This window comes from Parasteatoda tepidariorum, chromosome X1, assembly GCF_043381705.1.
Source record: "Parasteatoda tepidariorum isolate YZ-2023 chromosome X1, CAS_Ptep_4.0, whole genome shotgun sequence".
NCBI classification, from domain to species: Eukaryota; Metazoa; Arthropoda; class Arachnida; order Araneae; family Theridiidae; genus Parasteatoda; species Parasteatoda tepidariorum.
The window spans coordinates 13,001,015-13,014,984 of record NC_092214.1 but is presented as its reverse complement, the minus strand read 5'-3'; the positions used below and the strand labels follow the sequence as shown (position 1 = coordinate 13,014,984).

Here is a 13,970-nt window from a genome sequence, read left to right as displayed (position 1 = left end):
AAGCATAAATCATTTTACACGTTTGATGAAATACTTGCAAGTCCGCATGTGCATCTACTGAGCTGGGTTTGGTGAGATTCTTGCACTTTAATGTGCAACTCTGCCGGATTTTGCAAGATATTCTCAATTTCAGGCTTCATTATCCACCCTCTGATATCGAACCAAAATATCTCTTGATCATTATATAATGGCTAATATTATCAAGAAAAGAGTTCTTTGTCAGAAACTAGTTATTTTATCATGATCATGTAAAGTCTTAGAAAATTATTTTGCATTTTGTTAATGTATATAGTGCTTAAAAATATTTTTTAGTGCTTCAAAAATACTTAAAAGGTGCTTATTTTTAGTTGAAAGAATTGACTACGCACCCTGCTTAAATTCCCTGACATCACCTAAAGTCGATAATATACATAATGGCCAACTGAATGCCGAAAAACAATGCTCTCTGCCTGGTAAAAACTAATCTCTCTGTAGAAACTAGATGCCTGAAAGTCAAATGCAGTGATACAAAGAATTTCAATAATTCATTATGCAGGGAAAATGCGCCTGCACAAAGTTACAAAAGAAATTTTTAAATCAGTCTCTGCCCGGTTATTTCTGAAAATGAAATCAGCTTCTAGTAAGTGAAAGAAAAAAACAGACTCAGATGAAAAAAAAAGTTTTCATTTTTTGCTTCGATTTCCTAGGAGGAAAAACTTTACATATGCATATTTAGCAAACAGAAGGTAGTAAGAAAATTATAAGGAAAATACTTTGTTATGCCTTACTGCAGAGATGATTGTGCTCCTGAAAAAATCTGAATTTCCGGATTTTTCGCTAACCGTGATCTGGAAGTTTCCGGAAATCATTGATCCCATTTATGTATAAAAATTCTTGTATATTTTATTTAAAAATATTAGAACTAAAATTTATGCGTACTTGGCATCTCTTTCATTTGCAAAAATTTTTTCTGGTAGAATAGTAAATGTGATTAGAGATAAAAGTAAACTTATAAATAATTATTCATTAAAATTTTTCTGCATATAATTTATTTAAAATTTCATGTTTTGGAAATATCAATGATTTTAATTTTTAAAGACATAAATTTTTTGAAATGCATCCTTAATGATTTTACCCAAGAAATTTTGAGGATTTTTATGTTGGGCTCGCAATTACTTCTGTTACTGTATAAGAAAATAAATTAAAACAAGTTAAGTGAAGATACAAATCTTTAATTGAAATACTAAAATGGCAAAAATGAGTTTTTTTTAAAAATTTTGTATTAAAATAGGAATAATTAGCCATCTAGAAAACTGAATATATATGAACATAAGTTAATAAGATAAATCTATATTTGTTACTAAAATGAACTTGTATATTTGCTCATTGAAGCTTGTGTGTGTTATTATTGTGTTCTTTAAACTAAATATGCAAATATTTAGTACTATAGTTTTAATGACCGAATTTGTAGTTCATACATTGGTCAACAGATGGATGCACTTGTGCTGTCTGCTAGGATTTTGGTTTTAAGGAATACATTTGTTGTTTTTCTTCAATTTTTTTTGTATTTATTTTAACAATAGCTGATAGAATACTATTAGAAAATCAGTTGTAATAATTAAAAAAAAAATATTCATTGTAAATAAATATCTCAAAATAATAATACTCTTTTCCCACTTAAATCAGAGTTTTTAAATTTAGCAAATTATAATATCAAATGCAAAAAGTCTCCATTATTTAACTTTTTATAATTTATTATTTACCTGCTGAAAATAACAGGTTTAATTTGTAAACATAAATATATTATGATTTTTTTTTGTTTCATAAAATGAGTACATAACTTTTATTTCATTATTTGTGAATAGAAAGTGAAAAAGAAATCTTATTATGAAAATACTGGTTATGATAAACTTTTATATTCTTTTGTATACTGAAAAAATAAGCCTTGTTTTAAGAGACATATAATACTTGATATAAATTAAAAAAATAGTAAAAAAATAAGTAATTTTTTTAATTATTATTCAAAGTTTGAAAAAAGGAACCACTTTTTTTTAAACTTTTTTGAAAAGAAAACGTTTTCCTACGAATTCACAAAATATATGCATATCTTGTTTACAGACTAATTTTGTGTTTGTTTATTTCTTATTGAGATAGTTTATTTTTTAAAAGATCTGCACCATTATAAAAAATAGCATATTTGTTATAAGCAATAAAATATTTGTTCTTTTTCTCTTCATATTTTTCATCTAAGTACTTCTGACACTCTAGGGTAAGGTTTTGAGATTATTATTATTTTTTTTTTACTATGTGGGGTGCTAATTGCATTTTTATGCCTAGCAAAGGCATTCATCTTTAAGAAACTACGCCTAAAGGAAGAGCATCAATGTCATTAACTTTTAATATGACCAGTGTATCATCAACCCTGGTTTTGTTGATTTGAGACCACATTACAGTAATGTTTTGAAAATTTTACGCTAAAGGCTTGTAATTCTTAGAGGCTTTATCTTCAAAGTAATTCAAACAGATTATATTTTAATTATCTTTTAAGGAACTGACTGAAGTTATCACATTTGCATTATTAACAAAAAAAATCGAATAAGCTGTTATGATTTATCTTGAAATATTTCTGCTGAACATCAGAGACTGTAGATGAATAATCCAAGAAAATGTTGAGTTGCCAAGGAATGTGCTTGATGTAAAAATCATATTCACTTAAATCTGAAAGTCAACAAATTAGGATATCAGCAGATAATTTTAAATTTAAAAGAAGAAATATTAAATGTGATAAGAGAAGAAATATTAAATGTGATAAAAAAATTTAATGTGTGGATTTGAAAACTTTATAATGAAATTAAGCCCTTATACGAACTCTTTGGATAACACAAGCCCTTTTAAAAGGACCTTTTACAAAAAACAAACTTAAAAAAAAAGAAAACATCAGAAAATTTCAAACTACTTAAACAATATTTTTACAAAATCATGTTTTTCATTATATTATATTTAGAAGACAAATGTTTGGAAGAGACTAAATTTTTGAAAGGACCAAAAACTAATAAAAATTTAATCATTGTAAGTGACAGCAAAAAATGCATAGACAAGAATTTCATTCCAATCTCACCAAAGATGAAAAAGAGGAACAATATTTATTGCAAATGATTACCATGAGTAGAAAACTATGCAAAACATTTTCTCTTTTAAAACCTTTACCAATATTTGCCTGTTATATATTTCTGTCTTTAAAGTTAATAAGAATTATATTTTCTCAGATTACTATGTTTGTTATTTTTATCATAGTTTCTTGTTCAATGTTGTGTATCACTGATGAAGTTTTTAGAAATTAATAAATTATTATGACTATATACATTATTTTTTTTATTTTTTGCAATGCATACCATCCAACTGCTACGGAATTTCCGTAGTTTCAGAAATCTTCTTTTCAGACGGTAGCAAAATTAATGTCTTAATATTTAAAAAAAATTAATTTTAGCGTAACTTGTCCACTATTACTTATAAAAGTGCAGGCCATATGGCTAGATTCTTAAGTTCTGATAAAAGTTTTATGAGAGATCCATTTGCTTTAAAAATTTCTACTTTGGTTCGCTACCACTAGAAAGAATTATTTTCAAAATCCTCATAAGTTGGAGGGTATGGCAATGTAGCATTTTTATACTTAATATTTTAAAACTTATCTTGTTTAAAAAAATATATATTTTTGCTTCTTGCTTGAAACATTTGACTTAAATTGACTATTGTGTGCAAAATCTCTTACTCCTTAACACGTTGACTGCTGCACGCGTTTACAGTGCAATCTCCTTCAGGCCACTAGTACCACTGTACAAAGCGTATTCTGCTAAGTACTCCCACTGATATTTTAATAATGTGAGTCTAGGCTGGGATAGCCTGTTTGATAGTGCACTGGGTCCATGCTGAAGAGATTGTGGATTCGATCCCCGCCAGCCGAAGACTCCCCGTATAGTAAATGGTGACTGATGCTCGTGAAATCAGTTGGGTCTCAAAGTCCTCCATATTCCCATAACAAATCAATACCTCTGAAGGTACTGATCCAGGAGTTCCCTTGTCTTCTGGATTGGGATCAAAATTACAAGGATGCAGAGTTGAACATTGTTAGTCGTAAACCCAGAAATAGGTCAACTATTCAACGATGGTTATAAAATTAAATTAAATAATGTGAGTCTCTGGAGGTCACAAGAATAATATCTCAATATATGTTTGTTTCCATGGTATCATTTCTGTTCATTTGTGTCCATTGCTTCCCATCTTGTCACTTTACACGATCAGTTTGAATCAGCTGAGTAAAGAGGAGTATAACTTAAAATCTTTACCCTAACTCCTTGAAATTTCGAACAGAAACATGGAAAATTTCTCTTCGTGAGTCAAATGGCAGTGAACAAGAAAGCTTTTACGAGGCTCACAACAATTTTCTTAATAAATCATTTTTGTCTTACTTTTATAACAATTCAATAGTTTTGTTACCTCCTGTGAAATATCTTTACAAATACATATGAATATCCTTCGCAAGTAGTCAAATAAGCATCATGCCAATATGGATGACACAAACAATCAGAAACTTTGCTGTTATTCGAATATGGGTGACACGACAGTCAACGTGTTAAATAATGTATTTTTTTTGGGTGAGATTAGAAAAAAATCATTTTAATTCTTTGGTCTGTTCTTTAAAAACTTTTTCAGTTATAAGAGTTAGTCATTATCTATGAATTGAGCCCAGTTTAGCATTTCTACAGCAATAGACTGAGATTTTATTGTGAAAAATATATGGCATTTTTTAACCTTTGATGTTCAAGGGTCAGGTCTTACTAATTCTTTTTTTCCTCTTTCTTTTCTTTCTTACTTTTTTTTTAGTTGAATCTATTAGAAATAAGTTTTATGTCCAATCACACTTTTTAAGAGGTGAATTTAAAGAAGTTTGTACTTTTGTTTCTAACGACCATTCTATTAAATATACTGAAAAAGATATACCATCCAACTACTGTGAAATTGCTGTAGTTTAAAAAATATTATTAGTTGTAGCAAAGATAATGAATTAATTCTTCAATAAATTAGAATTCAAAGAAGTCCACCATTACTTGTGAATAATTTAAGTCAATTCTATATGAGAAGTGCCACCTTTGGAGATACTCAGAATTCTGCTTTTTTCTCCTGATCTTCATCATAAGACTTAATATAGTCTAAAATTACAAAATTTTCCTATGTTTAACTAGGGGACTATCCACTCCAAAAAATTTACAAAAAGAAAAAAACTGTTTATTATTTTTTTTACCCGATTAATTGTATGAAAATTTAATGAATTTTTGAAACATATTCTAAAGAAAAAAAAGCTTGGTTCATTTACCTGTTCCATCATGACTGAATTGAAAGCCATGTATATGCTTACTACAATTAGAATATGAAATCTAATCTTGAATGCTTTAGATTAGTTGTTTCAAAATTTTGAATTTATCTCTTTCTGCAGTTTATTTTAAATATTTTAAATTGAATACTTGAAAATTTTTTGAATTGGCGAATTAGCGGGTCATTTACAAATTATTATTTTTTGAATGTTCAGTTGTATTCAATATGCATGAAACACTTTAATATGAAGTACAGATTGAAAAAATTATTAAACTGAATTTCAATTTTAAACAGAATGTTAAATTTTCTGATTAGCTTTTAGTAAGAAATGATTTAAATTGAGAGTTCAATTAGTAATGATCTTTTAAAACAACTAAGAAAAGAGTCTAGAAACTCAAAGTAAAATATATGTATATTTTTAAGTTAATTTTTATTCTAATTTAACTTGTAATTAATATTGTTTAATTTGTAATTTGATTTAACATGTTGCTGGAAATTTATATTACTATGCAAAATTCAGTTTTTTCCTCTGTTCTAAATTGTTGTAGAATGTTTGCCATGTAAACAAATAGTTTTGCTCTTAGGTTCTGATAAAAGTTTCATAAAAATTCTGTTTGTTTTATAAGTCTCTGCTTAATTTTACTACTCCTAGTAAAAAAATATTTTCCAAAAATCTCTAATGTTGGAAGGTGTGCAAAGAGTACACACTGATTATTTTGCCAGATTCTTGAAAGAATAAAGCTTTCAGAATTGTCCTTCTTTCACACCTTGTTTTTTTTTATCCTAATTTCATGTTAATAGATTCTATTGGAAAAACTTATAACTGGAAAAGCTTTATAATTTCTTATGATAATGTATGTACACACACAGTACAAAGGTCCAATATCTGTACCTGTTTTTTCTCTCACTTATGACTCATTAGAAAAAAGTATGCAGGGAGGAGAATTGTCTGCTTTCCCACTTTTTTATGATTTTTACCAGATTTCCTCTTTAATATTAAAAAAATGAATATAATTGAAACAAAATTCAGTATTTCACTACAGCACAAAAAAAATCAAAATTTTTTTTTATCGTGTATCACATAAAAAAGATTATTCCCACCAAAAATCCCGCACTTAATTTGTAGATTTCAGATGAAATTATTTGGACAAAAAACAGGTCATTAAGTTATTATTCAAAAGCAAAATTTGGAATTAGCATATTGTAATAATGCAGGGTTGCCACAGGCAACTAAAATGCAACTATTTGCAACTATTTTTGGCATGAGGCGACTATGGCAACTTTTTTCGCCTGAAAAGGCTAAAAAAGCAACTATTTTCAGGAAAGGGAGACTATTGGGAGACTTTTCTGAACTCCTAACGCTGATTTTTTTAAAGCATAAATTGGGTGGAAAATCTGCACCCCACAAGATAGTTTCTAAACAGACTGAACTTTTTTTTCCTTATAATAATTTTTTTTTCTTATAATTTTGTATTGCAAATTTGAGTCTTCACTTTTTAATTCGATCAATCAGCGCAGACTCCATTGTAAGTCTATTTCATTTCTCAATCGCCTTTTTAATGATTATTGCTACAAAATTCTGCATGATTTTTTTAAAAAAAAATCAATTTTTAATACGATATTATGATGGACGAATTTCACTTTTCATATATATATATATATATATATATATAAATAAACATTTGCGTTTATATAAAAATTATATTTGCCACTAACTTGACTGAATGGATCATGGTATATGACAGTCATATTTTTGATGAATTTTTGTTCTTATTTAGGCAACTATTTTCCTTGTTTTTGGCTACTATTTTCATGGTTTAGGCTACTAAAAGCAACTATTTTGTTAATTTTTTTTGTGTCAACCCTGAATAATGTTATATTAAAAATGAAATTGAAATTTTAAAACTATGAAGAAATACCAAACTGTTGAAAAAGCTATCGACAAAACTCTGCGAACAAAAAAATCAATCCAATACATGTAAAAGTAATTCTAGAAATACACGATTCAAAATTTCCTATGATGATAATGTAGCCTTAAAAAGCTATGAAAATCACTAGTGATCGTAAATCCATGTGGAATTGCCAGGGAATCGTCAATAATTGAATGAAAAATGCACAACTCGAAGTTTGATGAAGAAAAATCTTCTTTTTAGTATTACCTACATTAAGAGTTCAAAAACTAAGTGAAAATCCATTTTAATATGTACCAAAAAGGAAAACACGTATTCATCGTGGAATTGTCGCTAATTGTGTGTATTGAAAAATTATTAAATGAAATGGGTGATTCAGAATTTGTGGTATGTTAACATGGCATTTTAAAATATCAAGATTTTGAAAACCAAACAGAAATCTAACAAAAGCTACAAAAATATCGCAACCACGCAAACCATTCGAATTTAAATATTGCTGATTGAAATTAGGGTTAATTATTGTCTATTCGGTAATTTTTTTTTGAATAAGAATGTTTTAATGTTTGTTTACCTTAAAGATCTATTATCCAGAAAAATCTATTTTCCGGCCTTGGCAAAGTCCCGGCGATTCTGGATATTAAAATTTCCACTGTATATATATCACTGAAGTTCATCCTCCAAAATAACCAAGGACTTCCTAAACTATTTTCAGTCATCTACCTTTATTCGAAAACTTGCAATTCAATTCTAAGCTAGATGTTTTGTTACTATTAATGTAGCCCTTAGAATATTTGTCATATCATATATTACTGAAATTCACCTAGTTGCAAATTGGGTGTCTACGTGAGTTAATATGTTGATAAAGACTTATAGAAAATTATGTATTTTTGAACTTTGTCATTTCAGTGGCTGCCACTAATAAAATCACTGAATTATAAAATCAGCTGTTTTTTAAAAATCAAATCAGCAAGAATAATAGAATTATTACAATATCAAATAATGTTAAAACTATATTTACATTAAAATTATTATCCTATCTCAGTTTTATAAAATCTAACTTTTGGAGGACTCAAGGTTTAATCCTTTGTGTTTGGGGTTCTTTCAACAGTTAAAAAAAAAATAATAATGATACAACTAATAAAAATTTGCAAGACAAAACTTATTTTTTGCGCATTTATCATACAATACCTGGATACCACTTCCTTTGAATAAAGTGGTTGTTAAACACTAAGGTGTAAAAATTTTAAGTTTTAAAGAGGTAGAAGATATAAAAGTGATAGTGCTACCTGACTAGATTCTTTGAGTGCAAAGTGTTAAAAAAAGGGTAGGGAATTGATTTTTCTTTATTGAATAATTTGAATTGCCTTTCGAGTCACATATTCTGAAAGGTGTTTAGAATATGGATATCAAATTTGAGTCTGCCACTTGCAAATAAAAGAAACATAGCTACCGATGTGGATTTGCACTTCTTAGAGAAAGGTCAGATTTAAAAAGACTAAAACCTATAGGGAAAAGTAAAAGAATGCAAATAAAAACTGTTTATGAATATAAGGAAGTTACTGAATATAAATTTAGTAAATTTCCTTTATTGATCTTTTTTGGTGTATTTCAATGACAATGATCATTAAAAAATTATTTTCTCTTACAGTTAAGAAATAGCTGTAGCTGTTTTGAAAAGGAAATTCAAATGCGAGTAAACAAAATAATAGATAGAATGCTTTACCCATTCAATTAAATGAACAAAATAACTAAAGGTTATCTATTCTGCTAGTTATTTCATCAAATAATAAAAGTGGGATCAGAATATTGATCAACAATTTTAAACTAATTTGGACTTGTGAGCTCACATTATAGTATAATTCAGCTATGTATAAATGTAAAAGGTACCTTCATTTTGAGTTAAATTTGTTACCCATGAACATGCGTCAAAGATAAGCTAAGAATGTATTTAAATTTACTCTTCAAACTTAAGGTAATATGGAAAGTTGCATAAATTCTTATAAGCTTTTAGATGATATTGGATCTTTATTTTCAAATTCTGCAAACATTATGCCAATGCTTTAAATCCTTTCTGTAAATTGAAAAATGTAGCTCATCTTTAATCAAAATGTCAAATATACATTAAAACAATGAAAAGAAAATATAATTATTAATTAAGCTTAATATGTATGGTATTTAAGTTTAATATGTATGGTTATAAATCAGCTGCTTTATGAAATCAAAAGTCCTCAGAATGTGATTTTAATAAACAGTGGTCACTATCATATACCAAAAGTTTTAACATTCATAATTTAAATTTATTCAGCTGTCTTTCTTTAACCCTCCTTTGCTTTGGATGAAACATTTGAATTTATTTCAAAGCATATGACTGTTGCATTGAAGGTTGGCATATAACAATCTTTTGCACAACCTGCAAGTTTTTTGTGAGAGGCAGATTAGAAATTCGTATGTGAATGATATTGTCAAAGAAGGAAATTAATTTTTGCATAACATTTCAATCAAATCTAACATTTCAAGCATTGAAGATTAACCATCGTATGCATCTTTGTCATCTACTATTTTCTCAACTTACATGGTTGAACTGTGTCACGTTAAAGTTATTTAAAACATTTTATTGAGAATCACTCTTTAAAAAAATTCTTTTTCCCTGTTCTTTTGTGGTGGGCAAAGTTTTCCTGCCCCCTCACCTATTATTCTTTAGGCTTTAAAGTTTAAACTTTGATTTATTATTTTCTCACTGTGAAGAGCTTAAGTTTTATGCTGTATAACCTATAATGTACTGTATATTTCTGAATATAAGCCCATCTGTTTATAAGCCAAAGAGTGTGCTTTTTATTTGAGAAAGCACACAAAAATTCAAAACTTGTATTTTAGTCGACATTTAAAAAAAAGATGCTCTCTTGTAAATAAAATTGTACCCTCTCTCCTGTAGCAATGATAGGTCTAGTAAATATTTCACTGTGAGTAAAAGAAGCATGGTCTTACCAAATTCCTAATTAGAAGATTAAAAAATAGCAGTATTCCTTTCAAATTGTTCTTTTTATGTGTTTTTTTCCTTCAATTTCATTCCTCATTTCATATTTAGACATTCCTTTTTAAATTTATATGTATTTTTATGTTTTGTATGTGCCTTTCATGATATTTTTACTGTGATTATATTTACTAATGCTCAACAAAAGGAAAAGTATTTCTGTATGCAATGTCCTCCTGGAATTTTTGATCTAATCATAGATCCAATTATAAGTCTACCCACCACTTTAGTTTTCAAACATTTTCCAAAAGTTCTTGGCTTACATTCAAAAATATATAGGAAGTATCCTATCTTTTTGTTTTGGGCTATTTAGTTATTAATTATTCAATTTTTTATGAATTTGCCTTAATGCTTATGATTTTGTAATTTCTTGCTTGGGAGTTTTCTACTTGCCATTATTATAGCTACTTGTATTGGTGCAAAAATTAATTTTTTAAGTAATTTATTATTTAATAATGATATAAGATTTTTCTAAATTATATATTTATTTTACATTACAAAATCTGAAACTTTAAGTGAATTACCATTAATTGTTCTTGAACTATAAAATATAAAACTGGTACTTTTTGGAACCTTTTTTCCAATTTTGTTCAAGTTTTATACATTGTTATTTGATACATATAGTACATAATTCAAAATGCGGTAAAAATTTGCATACATAACATTTTTAAAATTATTTATTCATTATCAAATGAAATAATACAACATAATATATATATAATTATAAATATGAATTTTTTGCAGTTAACCAAGTGTTAGATGATAATGCATGGTTTATTGGTTATTCCATTTCGTGCCCAAGAATCTTTGAATTAAAAAGTTATATAATTTTGTGTAATTTTTTTTTCCTCCAGTTCTCTTAAATAGTTCAAGTTATGGCAAAGGCAAAATATACCGAAAGTGAAATTAACATAAGGGTCCTAAACTTATTACTGCTTTCCTGATTAAACTATTGGGGTTACCAAATTGTCTCCTCCTCTTTATTTTGAGTGTCTAAAATCCTTTTTGAAAAAGTACATGCTTGTATTTGATAACACAGATTATAGGTCTACTCTTTGAGCATCTTTATTCATAAGAATCTAAACATTATAGTTACTTTAGTGTTCCATTTTTTTATTTCTCACACTCTACATTAAATCAACTGTAAGGAACTATAGTGTGTCTATCACTGCAAAATTCTAATTCACTAGTATGTAAGACATGTTAACTGAATTCCATGTTGGGGGTACCTTTTCATAGATGAATTTTGACATCGTTGATAGCTACTATCCTCATATTGGTGACCTTCGGATGTGATGTGGACATGCCTGCCTTGTCAGAAACTCTTACTTCGATTTGAACAGGCCTACTTCTATGGATGGTCCACATTGAGCAGTTGACATGCTATTTGTGACTGCGACATTATCCACCTCCTCGCACTGTTGCTATTCGGTATCGATCACACACAGCATACAACGTATTCACTCAGCTTCTAAAGGCAACGCAGGAGCGACCACAACCGTGAACTTAATACAGCTCACGATCACCACTAAAAAAAGTATGATGATCTTAATACAGCTCTCCTGGCTTCTCACAAAACAGCAATGAATCAACTAGTGGTATCCGTTCATCAAATTCTATCAGCTATAATTCTGGTGGTGGAATACTGTAGTGTGTCAACCACTACAAAATTCCAATTCACTAGTATATAAGACATGTTAACTAGATTCTATCTCAACCGGAACTAACCTTACTTTTTTATTATTTCAAGTTTTATGTTTTGAATTTAACTTTTTGTTTATATCAAAATGATGTTATATGAAAGATAAAAGTATTGATTGGAAAAGAAATAAATGATCGTTCAAAAGTTTTCTAAAGGAAATATGCTGTTGTTGCAGTAGGCATAAGCAAAGAATTGTAGATTTTCAAATTTTAATATTTATTTATATTTAAAATCTGTATCTTATTCATAGAATTTAAAAATTATTTTTAATTCTTTTAGTGTATTCTAAAGGCTTTATTTTTTATTCTAGATCCTCATGAAAGTGAAAAAATAACAGCTGATGGTGTAATGAAATTTCTTGAGGATCTTAACCTTTCTCCTGATAGTAGACTTGTTTTAATAACAGCATGGAAATTTAAAGCGGCCACTCAATGTGAGTTTACTAAAGAAGAATTTATATGTGGTATGAATGAACTAGGGTAAGAAGTTTTGAAATAATATTTTTAACTATTTATTGTTTTAATTGCAGGAATAATAAAACGGGACTCATGAATGCCTAAGCGCAGTTACATGTTTTTGAACATGTTTATTTTCTATTTTTCCACCTAGCTTTGCCCTGATTCAACTTCGTCATTTAGCTTTGAGTTCTCTGTGCAAAAATAATTTTCATTGTAAGTATAGTTCGTTGACCAGGAGTTGACCACCTCATCGGAGGAAGAGTTAATTTCAGCTTGGAAGTAAGAGGAGAAAGGTCTCCGCGCTTAAAATTGAGACAACCCTTAATGCACGCCAAACGCAAACAGTGAATTCTTTTTCAGTCACTTACTTCGCTTTATCTTCTGCTATTATACCTTTCGTTACTCTAGATAATTAAATATATTTTAAATTTAAAAACTGCTGTTTTCCTATCAAAATGTTTCAAAAAGGACAAACTATTCACTCAAAAGAGAGAAATATCATCAAATTTATGAAATATTTAATGTAAAAAAATGCTCTTAAAGATTTTTAAATAAACATTTTTGCCGTATGATCGCCAAATAGTAACCTTGTTTAAGATTGTTCGCATCCTTCTCCCAAAAATAGCAAAATAGTATCGTCGGATACCACATGAGGAAGGCGGAGCCAAGTGCCAACTTCTGGTGAACGAACTATAGCTTGCGAACCAGAAATCCTGTGCCTTTGAAAAGACCTTCAGTATGAGTTTGTTGATTTTTAATGATCCTTAAAATTATGTATGTATTATTAAATATTAAAAAAAAATCAGTTAAGTTTTCTTTACTTTATAAAAAATAATCTTGAAATATCTTTCTTATTCTGATATTGAGATTTAATGTAAATAAACTACTTGTGATTTTTCGAAAAATGTGCTCTTGCAATTCTTTAAATATAGGGGACTGGACATCATGCTCAGCCTCTCCTCTGGATTTCTGACCATATTGGTTGGACCCTAGACGACTGGAAAACTGTTTCTTGGCCAGATGAGTCACAATTTCAGCTGTGAGAGCTTATGGAAGAGGGTGGGGCAGATGAAGCCATGAACCCTAGAGTTGTCACTGTGCAATCTGGTGGTTGCCCTATAATAGGCTGGTTTTTCATGGCATGAACTGGTTCCTGAGGTCCAATTGCACCATTAGGTTTAGCTACTTAGAGCATTTGCAGTCATTCATGGATTTCATGTACCCAAACAACGAAGTAATTTTTATGGATGACAATGGGCCGTGTCACCAGGCCTTAATTGTTCATGACTGGTTTGACGAACATTTTTGGCAATTCCAGTGAGTAATTTGGCTGCCTAGATCGCCCGACATGAATCCTATTGAATATCATCATAGTTGGCCTGATAGCCCAATATGGGCCAATGCCTTCCTCCGAAGATTTCTCTGTATTGACTACCGATTTATCTATGATCTCCAATTCTTTTCATTAATTGCAAGAAAACCTGACTCCACACAGTCAGCCCATCTTAACCACGGCCTTC

General features: G+C 28.9%; 1 protein-coding gene across 1 annotated transcript in view; it reads left to right on the top strand.

Annotated features, from left to right (window-relative positions):
- Window positions 1-13,970, top strand: part of LOC107454823 (defective in cullin neddylation 1 domain containing SCCRO) — a 67,652-nt gene that overhangs the window by 20,929 nt on the left and 32,753 nt on the right. The window contains exon 3 of the mRNA XM_016072130.3: window positions 12,303-12,471. Within this exon, the coding sequence (XP_015927616.1) occupies window positions 12,303-12,471 (169 nt within the window). The remainder of the gene's footprint in view (window positions 1-12,302; window positions 12,472-13,970) is intronic.